Below are 21,392 nucleotides of genomic sequence, written 5' to 3'. Positions count from 1 at the left end.
ATAAAGATTGCAATACTCTGATAATGTCAAAATCGTCTAAGAAACACACAAAATAACAGGTACTGTGTACCGGAGGACGCGCTCCTCTTAAAACTTCTTTTCACGGTTCTCTTCGCTCCAATGCTTCACAATTTATTACTCTGTTAGTAAAAACATTCAAAGTCTACTACATTAGTCTACACATTCTAAACTTTATTGTAGAAGACAGCTAGCAGGTCGGCCCTCTTATCCTGGTATCAAACGGCTTTGAAGCCCCTTTCAGTACACTGAAGCAGCAGACTGATGGGTGGGGAAGTGACTCACTGCCTAAGAACACAAGGACAAAAAAAAAAATCCAGGGAGCATTGGGAGAGCTCGGCCTGAATGAAGGCAGTCACACCGACTCAGTCCTCTTTGATTTCAGATCCACATCATTTGAGTGGGTGTTCAAAGTGTGCAGTGTTCACTCGACTCACTTTTAAGACTAATAAAGGATCTCTTGCTTGAGCCAAATGCCTCTGTGCACCTCGGTGATGACCGATTACGGCAATGCTGACTAACAGGAAATCGAATGAATCACATTATTATTATTATGCGATTGTCTGTTTAGAACGAGACGCTTCGTGTGTACCGACTAGGAGAGCAAAGGTAGGGGGGGGGGGGGGGGGGGGGGAGAGACACCCACTCTTTTACATCAGGCTGACGCACGAGTGCTGACAGATATCAGATAGAAAAGGCCACATGCTCATCGCCCCCCCTTCCCTCCGCCTGAGTCAACTGGAGCATCGGTTGTGCCGACGTGGCCGAGGAGTGCCAGCGGCCATGGGGGGGGGGGGGGAACATCAGTCCTCCTCCACACGAAACAGCAGGCGGCCACTGAGCCAAGAATAGCCACAAACAAGCTGCCCGTTCTGGCAGCGTAAACAAGAGGCTGGGCAACACTTTGGGACCGCCATCGTCTCCCGTCAACCTCGCATAACCCGTCTTTCACCGCCACGCCTCCCGGGGCGGGCCGACGGTATCGACTGGTGTGGCGTGTCTGAGTCGAGACGGGGAGAGAATTGCTCGGGTGAAAAAGCCGAGGGGAGAGACTTACCAAAGGGCAACACACACACACACACACACACACACACGTCAACACGCGTACATACACGTAAACGGATACGCTAGGGTGGTAACGCCACTTTAAGCACCCACCTGTTTCCTGAAAAGGGATCGAGATTGTAAACAAATTCAAGTGGGACATTGCGAAGGTCTTCTTAGGCATACTGCAAGCCGAGGGAACTGTCGGGATTTAATCGGGTGTGCAAATGAACCCTCAATTAGATACGATGAATAAAAATTTTAAAAAAAGAAGACGACAAGCGAGATAGAGGCTGGCTGGGTTAAGAGAAAGATGTGAAAATTGAAGAAGGGCACGCTAGACGAGAGAGACGAGAGCGAGACAGAGGTTTCACATGGGAGCTCGCAATAAGCTCTCAATGGCAACATGATAAACTGTAAGCCTATAAAGATGGAGCGGGCTTGATTATTAATTGGAGCTAATACATTGTCTCCATCCACAAATAAAGGGAGAGAGGATAGGAGAGGGAAGGCACGCCGACTAACTGGCAGAGGTTACTAATTACAGCCAAGCACAGGAAAGAGGCGAAGTATTGAACCGTCAGTAAAGCAAAAAAAAAAAAAATTTTAAAAAGGACTAATTGCGACCTAACCTTCGTTCTTAGTGATGACACCGTGGCGAATGGTTCTCTTCTTGCATGGCACGGCCCGGCCCATTGTTCTTTGCCGGCAGGAAAGATCTTCCATCAATTAAGCGAGCGGTAATTTGCAATAACCGTACCGTTCTATTAGCAGATTACAAAGCCGGGGATGGACACGCTCTATCCTCGGCCGGGGCAAGTGGAAAAGGAAGGAAAGGGCACTCTGTGTTGATCTGTGTGCAAACCACAGCCTGAGGGAGGAAGCTGTACAGTAGACAATGGAACAAATGAATAAGAATATTTGGGAAACTTTGTCTGAATTGCAGATATTTAAAAAAAAGGCATCCGCATGGTTCTTTCAAACCCACCAGCATGAATGGCGTTTACAGGAGGGGAGGGAATCAGTAACCTTCATGCTTGTGCTTGTGACAGAAATGGCCACACTGCTGCTGCTGCTCTCAGCCAGACAAACACAGGGCGAGAGAAGAGCCATGACCACAGGGGCCGGATTGGTTTTTAAATAATGAATGATTTGGCTCCGTTCAGGATATGACGATTCCACTCTAAAAAACGCTGTCTCCTCCTGTGACGAGAAGCTAACCTCACAAACCCAGTGACGTGGATCATTTAACAAACACAGCCCAGTGGACGGGGGAATCGCCCCGTTCCCCTGGACATCCCACCCTTGATTCACTGGGAAGAATGTTTTTTGATTAAACACATCATCTTCTATCATCCTCTTTATCCCCCCCCCCTTCGTATCAACGCAGCAAAAGGGAGAATGAGTCACAAGCTCAGTCATTCTACTCACTGCAGAAGCTGTGAATGAACCTCGTCTGTGTGCGCGTCTCCACGCACATGTTTGTGTACTTTGAGTTCGGTGGGGGAGGTAGCGAGTATAAAAATAACGTGCTCATGCGGCTAATGTGTTTGATGTTTGCGGTCGAATTATGTGAACCATATGTGATGAGCTTTGTTTAAAAAAAAAAAAAAAAGGGTGCTGGGTGTGAGGAAACATGCAACCACCCCACAACAATCTGAATGATGCAGCCCACGCAGTTTTTATATGATGTGTATTTGCTTCATTCATGCAACTCCTTCTGACATCATAATATTTACCCGAGTCAATGTGGCAAATACTTTCTACTACAGAGTGTCTCAGGTGAGGGGTCATTTATGGCAAATGTATTTTTGAATGATAGTCTTCAGTAAAAATGAAGGCTCCTTAATTCCCACCGATTGTAAAACACTAATGTCTACATTTTTCTCGTCATTAAGACTCTGCCTATTGAGAATTATGACGGACAGTCGAACAGCTTAGGAACCACCCAAACCTCTCCGACGTTGGGATTGAGTGGGCTGCGTCCTTTTTGAAAACTACAATCCAACATCCACTTCCTGTTGTGATTGTCCAGCTGTGTGGAGGTGAGGGTGTGAACTTCACTCTTGACAATTAACACCCATTTGTGGCACTTTTTCGTTTGGACAACCAAGTGCAATTCTACGAATGTCGTTCTAGAGAGAGTGTGTGAAGATGCGTGTTGCAACCATTTTAAACATTAGTAACTCTGTAACAGCTACAATCTACTTATTTCCGATCAAAACCAGGCCCCAACTGTAGTAATTCAATTTAATGACACCACTTGGACTGCTTTCACTCAATCGTAACAATTGAACTCGTCTTGAACAGACATGTGATGGAGCATGTGTATTGCAGCCAGGCGGCATCCTCCAGGCTGAAAAGTGAAGCCATTGTGAAGGGGCCTTAAACTTGCATTCTTTCTACTGACCAGCAGGGGGCGACTCCTCTGGTTGTATAGAAGTCTATAAGAAAATGACTCCTTCTCACTTGATTTAAACATTGTAAACATGACTTTTTGGTCTCAAGCTCCAGCTTCAAGTCTTTAATGCAGCATGATGTTCATTTAGTAAATTATGGTCCATTTAGAGTCAAATAGACCATAAAGCAGGGTACGCTTTAGGGCGGGGCTACCTTGTGATTGACAGGTCCCTGCAAGGACGTTCTTCAGCCGTCGTGTCACTTCAAAAACCAAGATGGTGTCTTTGGTGAGCCAACTCAAGGCTTCAAAACGACGGAGACTACGTCCACTTTTCCTCTACAGTCAATGCTTGAAGTTGTACAGAACACATTATGGAAAACGTCTATTGCAGCAGGAAAGCTTCCTAAAAGTCAATTTCAGTCGAAATGCCGAAATGGCCGCCTTGGCTTTTGTGGGAGAAGGCACATCTCCATCAGGCTCAGCAAGCCGAGTGGAACGAGACGCTGCTTTCAGCCATTAACCAGAGACTGAATCATCCACAGTGCTGTGAATCACCGGCAGGCCGAGTCAGATAAAGAGGTGGAGCTAATCAACCCAGTGGTCCTGATGCTGACTTGCCTCGTCAGTCACCAAGCTGATCAGGTGGTCTATTGCTGGGTGCCAGTGATGCAGCCTTCAGATCTACGAGAAGACGACCTGTGGAGCGCTGGGGGTCATGGGGGGCATGTCCACTCACATACAGAACTCTCCGTATGGCGATGGACGACAGCTAGCAGGAAGAGACTAGATGGCCACGCTAATTAGCCTCCCTTGCCCCTCACGCATCACAAAAAAAAAGAAAAGGCAACTGCCTTCCAGGCACTGCATTTTATAAGATTTGCCTGTTTGTATTGAGCAGGCTGTCATGCGTTAACACGAAGCAATTACACACATCTAGCTGCTAGAAATACATAATTGAAAACACAAATTGGGTGTGGGAGCAAATCCTGATAAGTGTGTGTAAACCGGATCCTTCTGGCTCCGGAACCGTGTCGCGCTGTCTCTGTCGGTACATACTAGGGTAAAAAGGTGAAAGCATGCATATGCACAACACACTTCAGTGAACAAGGATAATCTGTTCTTGTGACCACACAACAAACCGACCAACCCCGCACGCACACACTCTTTTTCTTCTTCCTCCCTCCTTGCACCGCAAGCGGTGAGTCATCCCTCTATTCACGTCACCGAGAGATGAGTGCACCCTGTGACAGGCCAGTTAGTAGCAGTCGCACTGATCTATGTGGCACCTCTCTCCCTTTGTTTCTCCTCTGATGGAGAGACTATGTATGCTCGCTCCCCATTAGGGAGGTTTACTCGGCTCATGATGAGAGGGCCCGGTGCGGGAGCTCGGGCAGACAGGAGTAGGTGGAAGAGCCCCTGCTTTGGGAAACCGTATGATGGCTTCATATCACTGCTTTTGCTTCTTTGTCATCCAAACCTGGATGCCCGAGGCCTATCGTCTCATTGTTATTCATGTACGTCACGAGGCATAGCCAAAGGCTACGGACAAGAGGGATAATAAGCACAAGTCTATACATGACTCATTATATTTATGCTGAAATGTCGAGCGACTGCCTACTGCGGTCACAAAGGGTAGCGATAATTATTCACTCACAAACCTTCATTACGCCGAGATCCTTTATCTTTCTTTATCAAATCAAACCTTTCACAGGAAAAAAAACCAAAAGAAAACCGTGGCAGCGAGTTCACAGAAATACACGGAGGGATGTCCACGGAGCACAACAAAACAAAGCTAATCATTTTCAGATCTCCCGTTTTACCATAATTATTTACAATTACGGCCCCACCTCCTACTACTCCAGCTGTCTTCCGTTAGCAATGTCAGCGACGTGTTGGAGCCAGACTTCATTGTCGCTGTCACAAAGCCAGCGCAATCACAACACAATCGAGAAGGAAATGACTGCCATCGGGATGAATGTGGAACACATCTTACTCAAACACGGCCTTTCAGCCCCAACTCCTCTACCAACACACTGATCAGACCGTATGCTTATTCTGCATTATGATAGCATGGCGGCACGCAGCTCATTTCATCATCAAGAGCCGCGTGCCAAATGACACAGGAGCAGTGTAATAAAGCGTTGTAACAGAAACTACATAAAACCAAAAGGGTGCATTCATGTGTCCTGAACTAAAGAATGAAGATGTCAGGAAGCATTTTGTGCGTATTGCCCTATAATTATCATAACACGTTTTTGGTCAGTTACAGCATGCAAGTGTAACGTCAATCCATGTGACCAAGCTTCATCAGCTCTGTCTCCTTAAAAAAAAAAAAACATCAAATTTCTTAAAAACATATTGATGCACGTAAATAACAGATCCTTTCAAGCTATGCTTTCCATCGCATCGGGTGGAACCAGAAGATGTGATTATGTCATTGAGCGAGCATCGAGCTATGAGCAGCCTATGAGACATGACTGTCATCCTGTTGACATTCCTGTAAAAAAAATATGTCAACGCTTCCTGGCCAAGCCCCTCCCCCTTTTCACTGCACACACTGAAAAAAATAAAAAAAGCTGGATGAATCCGGGTGAAGGTGATCGCTGGAAATAAAAAGAGGTGAAAGCAAAATTCCAGCTCAGTTAATCAGATTATACTTATATGCCTATTAAAACTTGTCAGTGTGATTTTAAGCGCTAACATGAAATTTGCTCTGAGCAGCAAGAGCCTTTTCGCAACCTAATTTTTTTGGGGGCCTCTTGAGTCGACATAATTACCTACACAAGCAGGCACGGAGATTCTAAGCTCTTGCTTACAGGCGAGGCAATTTCAGAAGGAAAATTATCCCATGTTCAGGTAATATTATTTTTATTAATAAGCCAAACACAAATGGAAAGCGAAACATCTCTGGTTTTTAAAAGCCTGTGTTAGTTTTTAAATACAATCTCTTTGAATGGGTGTGCATTTTGACAGGTGACCACATTAGAATCAAAACTAATTTAAGTTTTTAAGAAAATAACAAAATTAGTTATTTAAGTTTTTGTACCTTTGAGGTTTTGCATATTTTATCGTGCTCTTCCTTTTCCATAGATGTCAAGGTAAAAGCAGAGCATTTTTAAACCAGCCATACATTTAATGGAGGCAGCCCCGTGGAGAGCGTGGCCAAGAAGGCGTTTGTGTTGCGGTCACAACGCCCTGAAACTCGCCCTCAGCGCGTCGTCTGCTCTCCCTTTGAGCACTCTCTGCTGGAACAGTCGTGCTTGTTAAACGCAATGAGCCCGTGCACATTGTTGCGCGTCTTCATGTTGAGAAGGTGACGCTATAACTAGAATGAAACTTTGATCAAATAATTGTATTCATCTTTCATGTATCTGAACCATACGCTACGGCTTAACTGTATGAAATTAAAACTGTCAAACCCTATTTAAATGTTGAGGCACGGCTGAGCTTTAAAAATGGAATCATAGATGTCATTACATAAACCCATTTTGTTTCTTCAAGGCTAAAAAAATATGGTATTTATTTACTTTCTTTGTATTACATGATAAAAATCTATATTTTGAAATCAACCACTGGGTTTTCAGACATGCATTTGAATTTAAATGACAGTGAAAGGGTTTCCACACAACAGAGCAGCCGTCTCACCTGTGATACACTGAAATTGACCATCCTCTCGTCGAATAGTGAAGGCCTCACCTGGGTTTACCTGCACCAGGATTACCTGTGGAGAAACACAAGCAACGGTTCATTTGACCAAGTTAACTTCCACACATGGACAACTTCACACTCGAGATCGTGTAACATTTCTGGGACTCCTTCCTCCGGTATGAATCAAAGCAGCAACATTCAACAACAGTCGTTAACACAAACAGTGTTCGCCGTTACAATGACAATAAAGCATTCATTCATCTGAACGTACATGGGAGACTAAAGTGTGAACACCAATAATCACTGCCATACCTGGACAACTGTGTGTGCGTGTGTTGAATGTACCACACACACACACACACACACATGTTCTGCACCAGTTTTCACTGCCAGACATAGAGTGTGGGACTGTTTCTCATAAGCAGCAGTGTAATGAATACAGCTTCGATTTCACATCACATCTTCATTCTGGTTCTTTTTGGTCGCAAAAAGCATAGAAGACTCATTATTGGTTCATTAAAGTCATCCACAAAATCTAAAGGCGACAAAGACAAACGTATCAGTTTAGCATGCAACCCTTTCCTCTAGAAAAAAAAAAAGCACAAGAACATTACCAGCTCATCATAATTCATGATTAAAACAGTTGAAATCATGAATTTATGATTTGGGTCTCTTTCAAAAACACAATGTAATTAAACGGCTGCTTATCTTGTCAATCAAAGAGATGAAACGATTGAATGTTTAACATGATAACTTTCAAAGTATGTGTTAATGCGATGCATTCACTGTTGTGATCATTTACCTTTCTGTGAATATGACGTAAAAACAACAATCTGTAAATCTCAGGAACATTCAACAGATGTTGCCAGCAGGAAAAAACAACAACTAGAAAGCTGATCCCTATTTCAATCTCTAAACATATTGATTGGGTTAATATTTCAAAGGATTCATGATTTTGAACTGAACTGCTTCTCCCTTGTACCTTAGCTGTAATGTGCGGCAAAAACAACTTTAGTCATCCGGCCTTACGAGCCTCAACTATAAACCTCACAAACCGTTCATATCTCCATCCTATTCATAGAGTTCAACATGACTACTGGAAGCATCAGGTACACACTGCTCCCCTGCACTGAGTCATGCTGCTTCTGTCATCACAAGAGAATCAGCCTCAGAAGAACAGGTGCATTGTGCCCGAGGAACTAACTTTTCAAACCACTCAACATCCCCGACAACGTCGCCTTCTTCCGATTGCCGTCAAATAAAACTGAAATCAACACAACTAAAGACAAACAATATGTTTCCCCCCCCGTTCACTAACAGGTCAGAGATTCGTCATTCTCTTAACTCTATTAAGGGGTTTTCAGTTGCCCGGCGCTGCGTGTGGGCGCGAGTTACCTCAGTCTTGTGGAAGTCTCCGTCATAGAATCTACACTCTGCTGGCAGAGGGCTCTGGCTACGGTTCTCCTCGAGCACAGAAACCATCAGCACCTCCATCTCTGACACTGCTCCCATTCATGTGCTCGGCAGGGAGCGGAAAGAGCCCTTTGACCGCTAGACACACACACACACTCGTATGTTCACACACACCTACACAGACCGCGTCAGCAGTGAGTGTAGAGGGGGGGGGGTTTCTAATCAAACAGAGGTGTGTGTGTGTGTGTGGTCCACCCCTCCCAGGACGATCCCTCCCCTTTGACCAATGTTAATCCTCGCAGTGTCAGTGACATCAACACAGATACATTCGTTGCATTGGAAGATGTGACTGGTACTTACTGTCGCCCGCATTGCTTTTTCTCATTCAGGCGTCGCTATTCACGCAGTCAAAGAAAAAAAGAAAAAGAAAAAAAAAGAAAAAACGACCACAACAAAGATGCTCTAGGGTCTAACCAGACCCTCCACCACTTCATCAGAAATCACATGGCCTGCGATGCTAACACATCTGGCTGGGCTGATCCTTTTACACCCTCCACTTCCATCAACTCCTGCAACGAAATCCAGGGAGAAGCCGGTGAGAGGCGAGGAGGAGGAGGAGTGCAGCAGGAGCTATGTAGGCGGATGAGGGCTTGGTCTCTCTTGCGCTGGACGCAGCCTTCACAGAAAGTGTGGCGTGAATCTCATGTTTGCTTAGCGTGGCTCGGTCTCATCTGCTCCGTAGCGGCGGCGCTCGATCGCTCGCTCGCTCTGCAGCAGGGCGGCTGGTTCACTCTCTGCCTCTGGGCTCCTGGTGCAGCCTCCCTACCAGTCAGTATCCACAGCAACCCCTCCAACAAATAAGCCACGGCGATGTCCGCTTCTAAACCTTCAGAGGAGGGATTGAAACCGTATCAGCAGTGGCCACTCTCTGGGGGGGGGGGGGGAAAGGGAGGCGGATGAACCCGAGGAAACGGAACCAAATGTGAGAGGAATGATACCCTCAGTTCTCTTCTCTGTCACCGACTGTGTGCCAGCTCCGTTACCGCCTGCTGTGCTCCTTAATGTGCTTCATTTAAATAGCATTCCATCAGGGCGTGATCATAACACCGGTATAGAGGTTCCATAGCGTGGTGAGTCCTTTGTTCTGCCTTTTTTTTTTCCACAACAACAATAATGGCGTGAGGGAGCAGAGCGACCCACGCAGCCTCTGAGGCTGACATATACGACTACGCTACAGTCCCACTCCCTCCCCCCGCTGCTCTCCCTCCCCCTCATACTCTCCCTGGCTCTCTCTCTCTCTCCCCCATTCACAGAGTGACATGCCATACACCCTCTCTTCATACTCCGATCGATGGTGGGAGGAGACGAGGTGGTGGGAGTTAAATTTCAGAGCGCCAGCGTTCAGCGACGATTGCACCCTCGAGTCCTCCGCCGCCGCCTTCAAAAAGATCACAAAGCGGCACCGCCGACTGTCAGAACGGGGACACCATTTGTACGGCGACACAATAAAACAAGAAAGCTCGTAAAGTATTCAGTGCTTCTGTAACATCTGTCCTCATTCATTCTAAACGGTTCGTTCCTTAAAGGGACAGCGCTCGCCACTTGATCGGCGCGTGCCAAGTTAGCGGATACTCTGCGTCACGGATATACTGCTGCGCACGGGGTGGTACACCTATGGCCCAGCCTCCACCAGGAGAAACAGACGCTTCTTTTTACTCCGGGAAAAAAAAGAAGCTGGAATTTAAGTAAATAGAATAATATAGCCACTCGCAGCAATAATCAGTTTAATGTTTAAGAAGAAGACTGCTCAGAAAGCACTGGGATAATCAGCTGGACTTTGCATTGATGAATTCAAAAGATCTGTTATGGTCATGATGCTGAGAATGTGATGAAATAAGGATGCATCTCTCCATGATAATCACGCCCCCTTTTGCTATTCATTGAACTGTAGACGCACCCCCAGCAACTGAATAGGTCAAATAAGCAGTCAACTTGGCAACACACAAAGTCAAGCAACCAGTTGCAGCAAGCACCATGTTTGCTTCGTGCTGCCAGTCCCACATGTATATATACGGCTGATGTTACAAAATAGAATTGCAATGAGGTTGTGGCTGAAATGGTGTTCAGATTTATTTTTTTGATTTCAATGTTACATCATAATATAGTTTTGTATTGCGTGATGTGATTAGTGTTTTTGGGAGTTTAGAATATAGATGGGTTACCGAGGTATTGTCAGGTATTTTATGCTTAAGACTGCTAATATTGCCTCATAATGTCACATCAATGTCAGACAACCTCTTTTCAGTTTTTGTGCAGCTTTGTCTACAACATATTTAGTGCAAGTGTGTAAGTGGCAGGAAAAAGGGAGGAGATTAATATATTGTTTTAAGATTAGTCAAGTTCCTCTTCTGATCACAACAACCCTTATCCATACATGAACTACAGATGATATCCATATTGCATAGCTGGATCAGGTATCGTGACAATTGGCTGATCTGGTATTGGACACCATTATTTTAATGAATAAAATACATTTATATCCACGGTCACATCTTGTTTGATAAAGTTAGGAAAGCTATCTTTAAGTCAGGTTTGAGGTTTCCTTACACATTAAGGCACACGGCTTATTAATCACACACTGGACTTTATACCGGCCGATGCCCGGGTATCGCTTTCGGGACTGAAGGACTTTGATCGTAATAGCGGTGTATCTACTATAACAAAGTAAAAGAACAACATTTAGACATTTTTTCATGGTTTACATCAACTACAGAGCGGTTGTAGAGCAGCTGTATAATCAAACAACAAAGGGATCCGTTTCTATCGATGTGGATCATCAATGATAAGCAATTAGTATCGGCGGCAATAAAACATGATCAGGAATCTCTAAAAGTTATATTAGCCATGTTTTTTCTTTTGTGCTGATCCGATCCGTGAGTTTTATGATGCGTTGCAGCACTAATCCCAAACCAAGCTTTTTAAATCTCCCGAGGCTCAGCTGAATGTATAGTGCTGCTACCGTCAGATGCATTCTGCCCGAGCCACGCCGCTGCTGTACGACCACTGCGTCACTGGATGCGTGGCCGCCGTCACAAACTGTACGAGGACTTCATTTCGGAAGTGCATAGACTCAGAAGAGAGGCGCTTGGATACTGCAAAAGGTTACTTTTCACACAGATGACTAAGCACTGTGATGTGAAATGGTTTCCTGCTCACATTCACAAACAGAGATGATCTATTTAACAGAGCGCTGGGTGTAAGAAACCATGCAGTAAGAGAAGAGGGACAAAGAAAACAAAATAAACTGCCACAGGTTCAGAGAACAGTATGTCCCCCCTCGCCAAAAGAAATGTGTCTCGTTCGCACCGCTGTAAAGACCGTATGTATGACGCTCATGCAATAAGAGCGCGGATCAATCCAGATGGCCACTGCTGTGTTTTATTACCCCGGAGGAGGAGAAAAAGGGCCCGCTCTGTGCTTTTCATGGCTGTTAGCTCTGACGTTTCTCAGACGTCGGTGACTCAGAGCTCGGGTTTCTCACTATTTGTTCCTCTTAATTGTTTACCGTGCCACCCCCCCGGGGTGGGGGGGGTGGGGGGGGTCCCGGTCTCCCTGCAGCTGATGGTGTACGCTTACATGCGCAATGATAAGTCGAGGCAATCTGATGATCCTCCACCCTCCAAGATCCCCTGGAAACATTGCATGATAGGAAAGTAGTGAGGTGTTCATGCTGCAGCAAGTCCGAGTAAGAAGTATCTGCGGTAGCAAGTCCTTGTAAGTAGAAATAGTATCTTCTTAGCCATGTTAAGTCACAGAGGAGAGATTGTGTTTTATGGATCTATCGGAGGAAATGTTATCAAAGCACAGAGACGACCTTTGTTTTCAGCTTTCTGTTTTATACGTTACACTTGCTTTTGTTTTTCCACTATCTTTTTCGATGTTGATTCCTATGTCGGTCTATATTTATGTGTATTAATTAAACCACGTCATCAACCACTCCTGACCAACGGTGACTAAGGGCAGTGATCGTCAGCCACATACGGCCCACCGAAGCTTCCCATCCAGCACGTCGCAGACTGCCTCCCTCTCCCTGAGTATTTACGAACTATTACTATGGATTTCACATATTTTATGTTCACACTGATAGTTAATAAAAATAGGCTAATTTTGTATCCAAGATTTTTATTTTAGCTTACAAAAATTCTGGTCCTTGGACAAATGTAGGAAATGACCACTGATGGGCCGAACATAAAGTGTTACATATTAGTGTTAAATGAGGTTTGATTATGTGAGGTCTGGTACTAAGAAAACAAGAAATACCTGCCAGTCTATTGATTTCATGGCGTCATTAGTTTGGTACATCTGGACTTTGTCACGTCTCTGCTTCTCTCTAAATTTGACGCAACATCACTGAACTCCTTTTAAATAAGATTCATTATAAAATCAATAACAGACACTCCAGTATTGATCTGGCTGCATGGTTAGGATCATTGTCCAATAAGTAAGGATGCTGCTGTGACTTTGCGTGTTTTTGACTGTGCTGTTTGCTCCCTTCTTTAAAAAGAACCCTCCGGTCCAGGGAGGTGAGAGGCTATTACAGTCCTGACACCGAGCTCTCCACTACAGCTCAAATATTCTTTTTTTCTTCAATCAGACCACATTATCTTTTGGCTCTTGCCCTCTCAAAATTTCACATGAATTTCTGCAAATAGCAGGCATGCAGTCACGCGCTCTTGTTCTCCTCAGGAGAGCCTTTCATCTGGCTCCAGACGTGTGAAGAGCTGCACGAGTGCAGTCCTCCCAGAGGACTAGTTCAGGTACTTTTCACTAATGTCGGGTGCCGTCCTTGGGATCCGGCTCAGCCTCCTTGCTCAGGTCCTTCTAGCTTGGTCACTTTGTCAACGTGCTCTCGGGAAAAGTCAAGGTAGTTTCACGTTTGGTCATTTTTAATGATAAAGCCTTATGTGCTCCTCCATAAATGTAGGTTTTACTCTTTTCCACGGGTACTTTCCTCCCAGGTTTGTCTTGCTCCATGTCGCCAGGTTGTTAGCAGTAAAACACAGATGACCAGATTTGGATTTCAAATTTTAGAATTTGATATGGAGAACACATATTTGTCATTTTAGTGCAAAAGAAAAAAGCAATTGATGGTGTTACAAACATGTGAACACAGTTCTTATGCTAAAAATTTACAATTAAAATCACTTTACCACCACTACTCATTTCGTCACTTTTTATTATTAGTTATATGACATAATTCGCCATTTTAAGCCAACAAAACATTCTGCTTGTTTGGCTCTTGTTTGACGAATGTTATGCCCGTTATACTTAATATGTAAGGGACCATGTTCTACAATATTGAACAGAAATAATTAGTTGTACTTGCTTTAAGCGTGCAGTGCGTATCTTGATCAACGCAAGAATCTACTTGAATGCTTATTGAGTGGAGCTCAGATCAGCATCGGTTGGTTTGCATGATGAAATATGCAGCACTTCTCAGTATTGGTGCTGTTGGGGTCTGGCGCCATCTCCTGGCTGGCTGAGTCCCTCATATGGGCCTCCCCTCGTTGACATTACGAGTGGCCACTAATTATGAGACTTAGTTTATCGTTTGGTTATTAGTCCCCGTTTACAGGGTGGTGCCCCGTTGTTGTTAATAATCATTAATAATTGTTACTTACATTAATAATTCTATTAATGTCAAGAATTCAGTTTCTTAAATACTGATAACCCAAACCCCTCTACTTTCCCAACAGTGCAGTAACACTGTTGTAGTTATTCTCCCTGGCTTTGGGAGGAAAGTGTCCTAAACACTGAGTCACTCACTGTCCACCTCCTCACAACAGGTGACAAACAGTGGGCCGCCCCCATCTTCACAGACCAGTCGGTGGCGGACCAGGAGACGAGCAGAGCGGGCTGCGTTTGTTTTGGCGTTTTTGTCTTTGTCACGACATCTCGAGTCCTCAGGCAACATGTCCAAGGCCCCGTCTCCTGTGTGTGGCTACAGCGTACGAGGCCAGCAGTAAAGACGGCCGAGACGCGGGTGAGGTCTCACTATACCACAGTAACATTCGCCCACGCATAGCCATGAGCAGACCACACACAGACTCACGGCTGTGTGTGGTCCCTGTTCAATTTGTAGAGACTATTCAATGCAGAGTGTTCTCTCAGACAACTGGAGAAAATGGCTTCTTCTTGTATTTTGAATCTCAGCTCATGTTTTTGGAAGATTTACAAAACGACACGATTATGTTTGACAAACATCAGAATAGAACGGGAATTCAAACCAATTGAAAAATACTTACTCTACACTTTTCTGTCAACGCTGTCCCTATGAATTCTTGAAAAATCTTGAGTTTATATTCAGAGATGTTGGATGATTCCTGGGTTTGCACGGCACAAAGTGACAAGGAGTGACCACCCCCCCCCCCCCCCCCCAGATTTTATACTTTGGAACATAACTGCCAATTAACCACTTCTAAAAGTTTTTTTTTCTTTTTTTTTTATCACTTCCAGTCGTTCAGGTTACAAACAGACTTTGAGTATTGACGCAAGCACAAAAGAACATGAACACATTAAATGGATGGCCTCATGAAAAAGGGTAATGAACAAAATGGAAGAAAATATACATAACCATCAGCACAAACAACAGCTACCGTAAGTACATAAGCCATTAGCTGGGCTTAAACATTGACAGAAACGGACAGATTCATCCGTTACCAATATAGCTACAAACCAAACAGCAAGAGCAGGAACATAAGGGGGGGGGGGGGGGTGATGGAAGCAGTGAATCATACTGTAGCCAAAGTCATCTCTCAAAAGGAATCATCTCAGGTATTGACCCCAAGACAACAGTTTTCTCTCTGACTCACAATAATTGGTCCAACAGAGCTACTACCGAGCCGAGGCAGGAAGAAAGAAACCAAGAACAACGAATGGGGTGTCAGAGGAGGGAGGGGTCAGCCATCGCTGTGAATCCTCTTCACCGTCACCACCGTCCTGCCTCGCACCGTCAGGGCCCCAGACCCCTCCAGTGGTTCCTGCGCCTCGCTCTGCAGCTGTCAGGATATTTACACACCTCCTCAGACACACAACACACACGAGTGCCGTCTTATTCGCAGGGACACACAAAACAGCGGCCCTTAAAAAGCCCGATATCGAATAATAATAATAATCCCCTATCACGATCAGTAGTCACATGATCGCCTTATGTGCCATATAGGCTTTCACAAGGTACTAAAAACTAGAAAAACTAGAAAAACAGATCCATGCCAAAAATTGAAGCGACCATAAAATACATATATTGGTACACACGCTACCTGCAGGGGAAAGTCCATCTAAGGCAAGCTAACCATGCTAGCATTAGCCAACTGGACACTCACACCCAGCTCCTCACGGTCAAAAGGTAAAAACTGAGGTCATAAGGGATTATATGCGCAAGGACATGCACCCGTAGAGCTGTGCTGAAAATGCTGGCTACAGATGGATGACGCTGGCCATGGAAGCGCAGCGCATAATATCCAGCATTTCAGAGAAATTGCTCGCAATTGCTATTTTGTCATTAATAATATTGTTGTTATTTTTAAGCTACCGCAATTCAAACCTCATAGAATTTATTTCATGTGGAATTAAAAACGTCAAATCGATGAATTGTCTCAGCATCCGATTGTATACAATGTATGCTGGGTATTGATATGTCTGAGAGGTATATACAGTAATACCTCTGGTGCATAAACAAAGCCATCGTGCTGTCGGTGGACAAACACAGAAGCCGCTCTGTTATCAGACACTTGTTATTCCTCCTCGTGGCACATTTCAGCCATCATGAACATGCAGCGTCTCAAATTGGTCCGGGCAGCAGGGTGGTAATGACGTGAGCCAGGTAGGAACTGTTTTCCTATAACTCTGACAAATAAAATAAAAAACTGTAAACACAGACAGAGGACGAGCACAGGTAATCAGGTAACCTTTGCGGGAGGGGGGGGGTAACTGAATTCCATGAGAACAACACCATCACAACCCAACCAGCTAAACCTGATCTCTGCGTGAACAAAGCCAGATTCAGGCCAGGGGGATTTTTCCACTGAGGAAAAAGACGAGACGACTGGAAAGGCCCGTGGGGCAGAGCTAATATTAGCGAGTCTTATCTAGACGAACTGCATAAGCCTGAGGAAATGACGGAAAAGATGGAACTGTTGGGTACCACCCGTCTCCAGAAAGAAGTCATGGAAACTTAAGCAAATTGAACAGATGACCATCACAAATGACAGGGAAACAGCCCGGGCTTGTCAGGGCCACTCAATCTCACTCTGATACGGACGAGAGGCGATCAGCTCATATCCTGCACCCATACAGGCGAGGCTGCTATCAAAACCGAGAGAGTTGTGGTTCCTGACTAACGAGCACCTGTTGCCTGTGAAATATGCTGCTGGGAGAGGACAGCGGGTCCGTTTGGGCCGTTTCAGTACTTGTTTCAATACTTACCCAAATGTGCATGTTTTGTTTAGCAGGTTTCACACGAGGTGCATGTTGTACGCCGTTGTCAAAGTGAGTTGGATGGAACCAACAGCTCAGATGGAGTTCGCAGCAGCCCGATAAGAGTCAAAAGAGCGTTTTTGAAAATATTGCTGGAGTAAGTTGAGGCTAAATATCAACAAATTAAACCAATTTACACAGCGGCATCTGATTTTTCTACAGTGATTATATTAACAGACTCTCCATGCAGGCGACTTTTGATTCATTATCCCCTTACCCACACACAACCCTGGCTCCATCCTCTGCTGCACTACAATCAGGCCAAACAGCACATTAGTGTTTCCCTGCTGCGCTGGTCAAACCATACACGGCATCACTGCCTCTAGTGTTACTATTGGAGTACGTGCTCAAGTGTGCTGAAACTTCCTAATTTAAGTTTGTGAAAGTAGTGCATTTTAATGCGTTGATATTCATGGTTTTGCAAAGCAGCCGTGTAATGCATTAAATTGTTCAAATATCTCTGACAAACACACATAAAACTAGCACAAGCTATTATAGCTTTGTTTCTTCTATATCGTAGGAACACAGAACTGTTCAATAAAAGGCCAACAAGAGAGAAAATAAGCCAGAGGCTCTGCTTCTAACAAATTCCTTCAACTGGAATAACAAGGCAGACTGCTTAAAGATTGATGATGCAGCGACTGAGACTAATAGCAGGGAGACATGAGTGTACCGGTACCTGCTGGGGGCCCTCCCCATTGACCATGGCTTGGGGCAGTGGTGAGGCCAGCATTTGGAGTTCAGGGCTGAGAAGCTGGCCGGACTCCAGAGGTGAGGTGTGGTCTGCCATGTCTCCTTCATTCACACCACTGAAGAGGAACTCCTGCAACAAAGACAATGCAATCAGTGAAAATGCACAAACGTATACCACCAAGAGATGTGGTGTCATTGTCATGAGACCAGTGCTGAGAACTACATTACCCAGAATGACCACAGGACGTGGCTTCTCTCTCCTCCTCACCTATCTGTATAATGTTGGGTTGTGAATGCCTTTAATGTGAACTACACACAAATTGTGAATCGCTATATGTGTATTAAAATTATGATCAACTAAGCTTATTCTGAAGTGTGATTTCTTTACGTTTCACAAGTTTAATCATACAACAAAAACAGAAACATTCTTGCCGTTATTGGCTTTAAGATTTAAGCAGGTCATGAAAATGAAGGATCATTTATGGATGGATGAAAGGATGGATATTTGTACCAATTACTACTGCAAACTGTGACAGAGTGACAATATACAATACAATATGAAAGAGACACCGTAAATATTATTTGTAAACAATTGTCAGGCAATGGGACACAAATAACCTCTAAATGCACTGTTCTCCGTAAAGACGTTGTGACTCGCTGAACCGCACTGAGTGGGAATTTGGAGCACATGATAATTCATTTCAAAGTACATCCACCGTTCTCCACTGCCAGTCACGCACCGGCAGCATTCTGGCACAGCAGCCCAGTTCAGCTGACTGAAAAAAGATATTCCATCCAAACTAAAGCGATTGAGAACCAAAGACAGGGTTGATCAGATGCATTTCCTTATGACCGTGTCCATAGACAACATTGACACGGAGTCAACGTTGTCTATTGCATGCTCCACTTACATGGAATTTGTGTCTCTCAATTTGCGTTAATGTGACGCAAACTAAGTTTCTGTTTTAACAATAAATCACAGCTCAATTTAAAAAGTGGTTATTGATATGCACCCGTTTCCTGTCATACACAGGAAAGGTCTCCCTTTCTAAGAAAGTTAAATACACTTAATTGTTATTTTAAATACATCGTTGCATATGAAAACATGCTAGCCCCTTCTACTGAAAAAATGAATTGTTTCTCAGGCCACATAACAAATACATACTGCGGTCCAACGTGTGCTCACATCCTTCACATAAACAACCACAAATATTCAAAAGCTGACCCTGGAGGCATACAAATTCAAGCAATCGACAAATGCACATCAACAAAGAGGGATAATACGTAAGCTTATGTCAAGTCAAACCCTGTGAGTGTAAATAGGGAAGATACAGAGCCTTTAAATACACTGCAACGACATGAGCCGAACAAAGGGCCACGTTGACTGATCACTTGTGAAAAACAACTACACGAACTCTGGCTCTCAGAAATTCTGTCAAAAAAACAACAGAACAGCACGAGAGAAATGCAACATATGTCCTTGAACCTAATTACAATCTAGCGCATGCGCCCCTTAAACCGCCCGGTGATCTGGCTTATCTGTTAGCCCCTCCCATCCTTAAGCTTAAACAACAAAGTCAGCTCACCGGGCGATGGTCAATATAATGGGTTTGAGGGAACCATTGCTCGCAGCGGGGGACCGACATGTGATATCATGAGGCCCTCTGAGTCAATCACTTGGCACATTACTCTCCAACACATTGATTCATGCTCAAGTCGAAAATAAGTTTGCCAAGACCGCTCACACAACAGCTAGCGAGGAGTTAGTGACAGAAGAAGCAACAATGGGGAATCCCTGATCACACACGGTTCACACACTTCATGAAACTCCAAATTGGCACTCGATACTCGTGGTGGAAAATAAGATTTGAGGGTTAATTAACCCAGAAATTACATCATCTCATAAGGGTGGTATCACATTTTTTTTTTTACACAGTTTTTAGTACCTGTGGAGGCTGAATGAGTGCCTTGTTACCTGTGCTAACAACACACAGTGGAGGTACTTTCCCATCTTTGCTCCTGTGGCTATAAAAGTTGATAAATAATCAGGTCACCACAGCCTCCAGTGTTAAAAGTACATTGCAGTTGCCTTTCACTAAAGCATATTATGCAACAGCCTTTTCCTGTCGCAGCACAATAAACATTACTTATGCATCGAAATTGTGGCAACATCTGTTGTTGACTGTAGATCCTATTTGACTGTGGCTAATGGAGGAGTCAACCAGGGCACAACAGCTGTTTTTCAGTTACAGTTTTGGTGAGATGGAGAAAACAACCCCGAATGGGCAGAATAATAGCACATTGTGTTTATTCCTTGTTGTCAAGTAGAAAAAGTGGCATAACGTCAGTTTCTAGTGACGATTAATTCTCTAATTCTGCGGGTTACCTTTAAACACCTGGAGACATGTTTCTCTATGGCGGACAGCTTCACATAGTGTAACAGCTGCTCATGTATTTGACCCACGAAGCTAAACCTATCTCTGCCTCCTTACAACGTAACGCTGTATCAACTAAAAGCATGTTAAACATGTCGCACTGGTAACACTAAAGTAAATGTTCAGAGGTAATGTTCCTTATTTTTTTGTTGCAATGGCTGACGTTAAATTACCCACCGTTAGGTTAGCTACCTCGCAGCCAATACGAGTGTTTACTCTAGCTACAGGTGTGTGTGCTCAACGTTATGTCACAACGTTAGCTGCTCGGTATCTAACTGCAACATAACACGGAAGTTAGCTAATTCACGAACGATAACCTTAGAGTTTTACTTCGAGTCCCTCGTATAAAATGCACCATACACTGTAACATAAGTGGGTTATTGTCAGCTAGCGTTACTCACTCTGTCAGTCGGCACAGCAGCAGTAGCAGTCTTCACAGACACGCCGATGCACAGCGATGATTCCTCTGCAGCTCTTCCGGAAATGTTTCACGTCAGCGAGCTCCGATGACCAGCTACTCTCTGCAACACCTGAGACGGATACCTCGCTAGCTACCTAGATAAACACAAGACAATGCGAGATGTGACATGCTAGCGTGAGCTACCTAATGCTACCAAGCTAACAGTTAGCAAGATGAAGATGTTGCTTTTTCTCGTAATTTCAACGACGGCCGCTCGCATCGGCTGCACCTAGAACAAAGCGAAGTTACTAGCGAGCACCGGTGATGGTGCTAAGCATCGGTAATGTCAGCCTGGTTGACAGTTTTATCGAGGTAACTTTCCATCCAACCCTGCTCCTCGCAAAAAAAAGTCAGGAATTTCACCATCGCTTACGGGGCTCTGTGTGCGCATGCGTGTGGTACAGCAAGTCATGACGAATCCCAAATTCCAAGATAGCGAAGAGAAACATTTATAATATTGTCACGCCGTTTTAATTTAGCTTGTGTCGTGGTTGTGGTCAGTACACCGCACATTTAATTCATAAACGTCATCTGTGTGTCTACGTGTTCAGGGTTTTAATTAAGGAGGAACTAAAGGTTGACGTGTCCGTGATCGGTTTGTTGACCAAGTAATTCGCAGATAAACATGAAACAAAAGAGTCAGAAACACATTCAACTGTTAATGTAATCTTCAGTACTGCCCTGCCGAACAGTGAATTCTCCGGTCCACCTTCACAGCATCATATTGCCTTCAAAGGATAATATT

General features: G+C 44.4%; 1 protein-coding gene across 1 annotated transcript in view; it reads right to left on the bottom strand.

The window, feature by feature from the left end:
* The window catches only part of fndc3a (fibronectin type III domain containing 3A), a 40,702-nt gene extending 19,726 nt beyond the window's left edge, over positions 1 to 20,976 (bottom strand). The window contains exons 1-3 of the mRNA XM_079271826.1: positions 20,589 to 20,976; positions 17,739 to 17,882; positions 7,109 to 7,184 (exon numbers count right to left, since the gene is read on the bottom strand). Coding sequence (XP_079127952.1) covers positions 7,109 to 7,184; positions 17,739 to 17,849 — 187 coding nt within the window. The 5' untranslated portion in view covers positions 17,850 to 17,882; positions 20,589 to 20,976. The remainder of the gene's footprint in view (positions 1 to 7,108; positions 7,185 to 17,738; positions 17,883 to 20,588) is intronic.
* Positions 20,977 to 21,392: the final 416 nt, after the last annotated feature.

This window comes from Melanostigma gelatinosum (assembly GCF_949748355.1).
Source record: "Melanostigma gelatinosum genome assembly, chromosome: 7".
Taxonomy (NCBI): Eukaryota; Metazoa; Chordata; class Actinopteri; order Perciformes; family Zoarcidae; genus Melanostigma; species Melanostigma gelatinosum.
The sequence above is the reverse complement of the archived record's forward strand: the minus strand, read 5'-3'. Positions and strand labels throughout refer to the sequence as shown.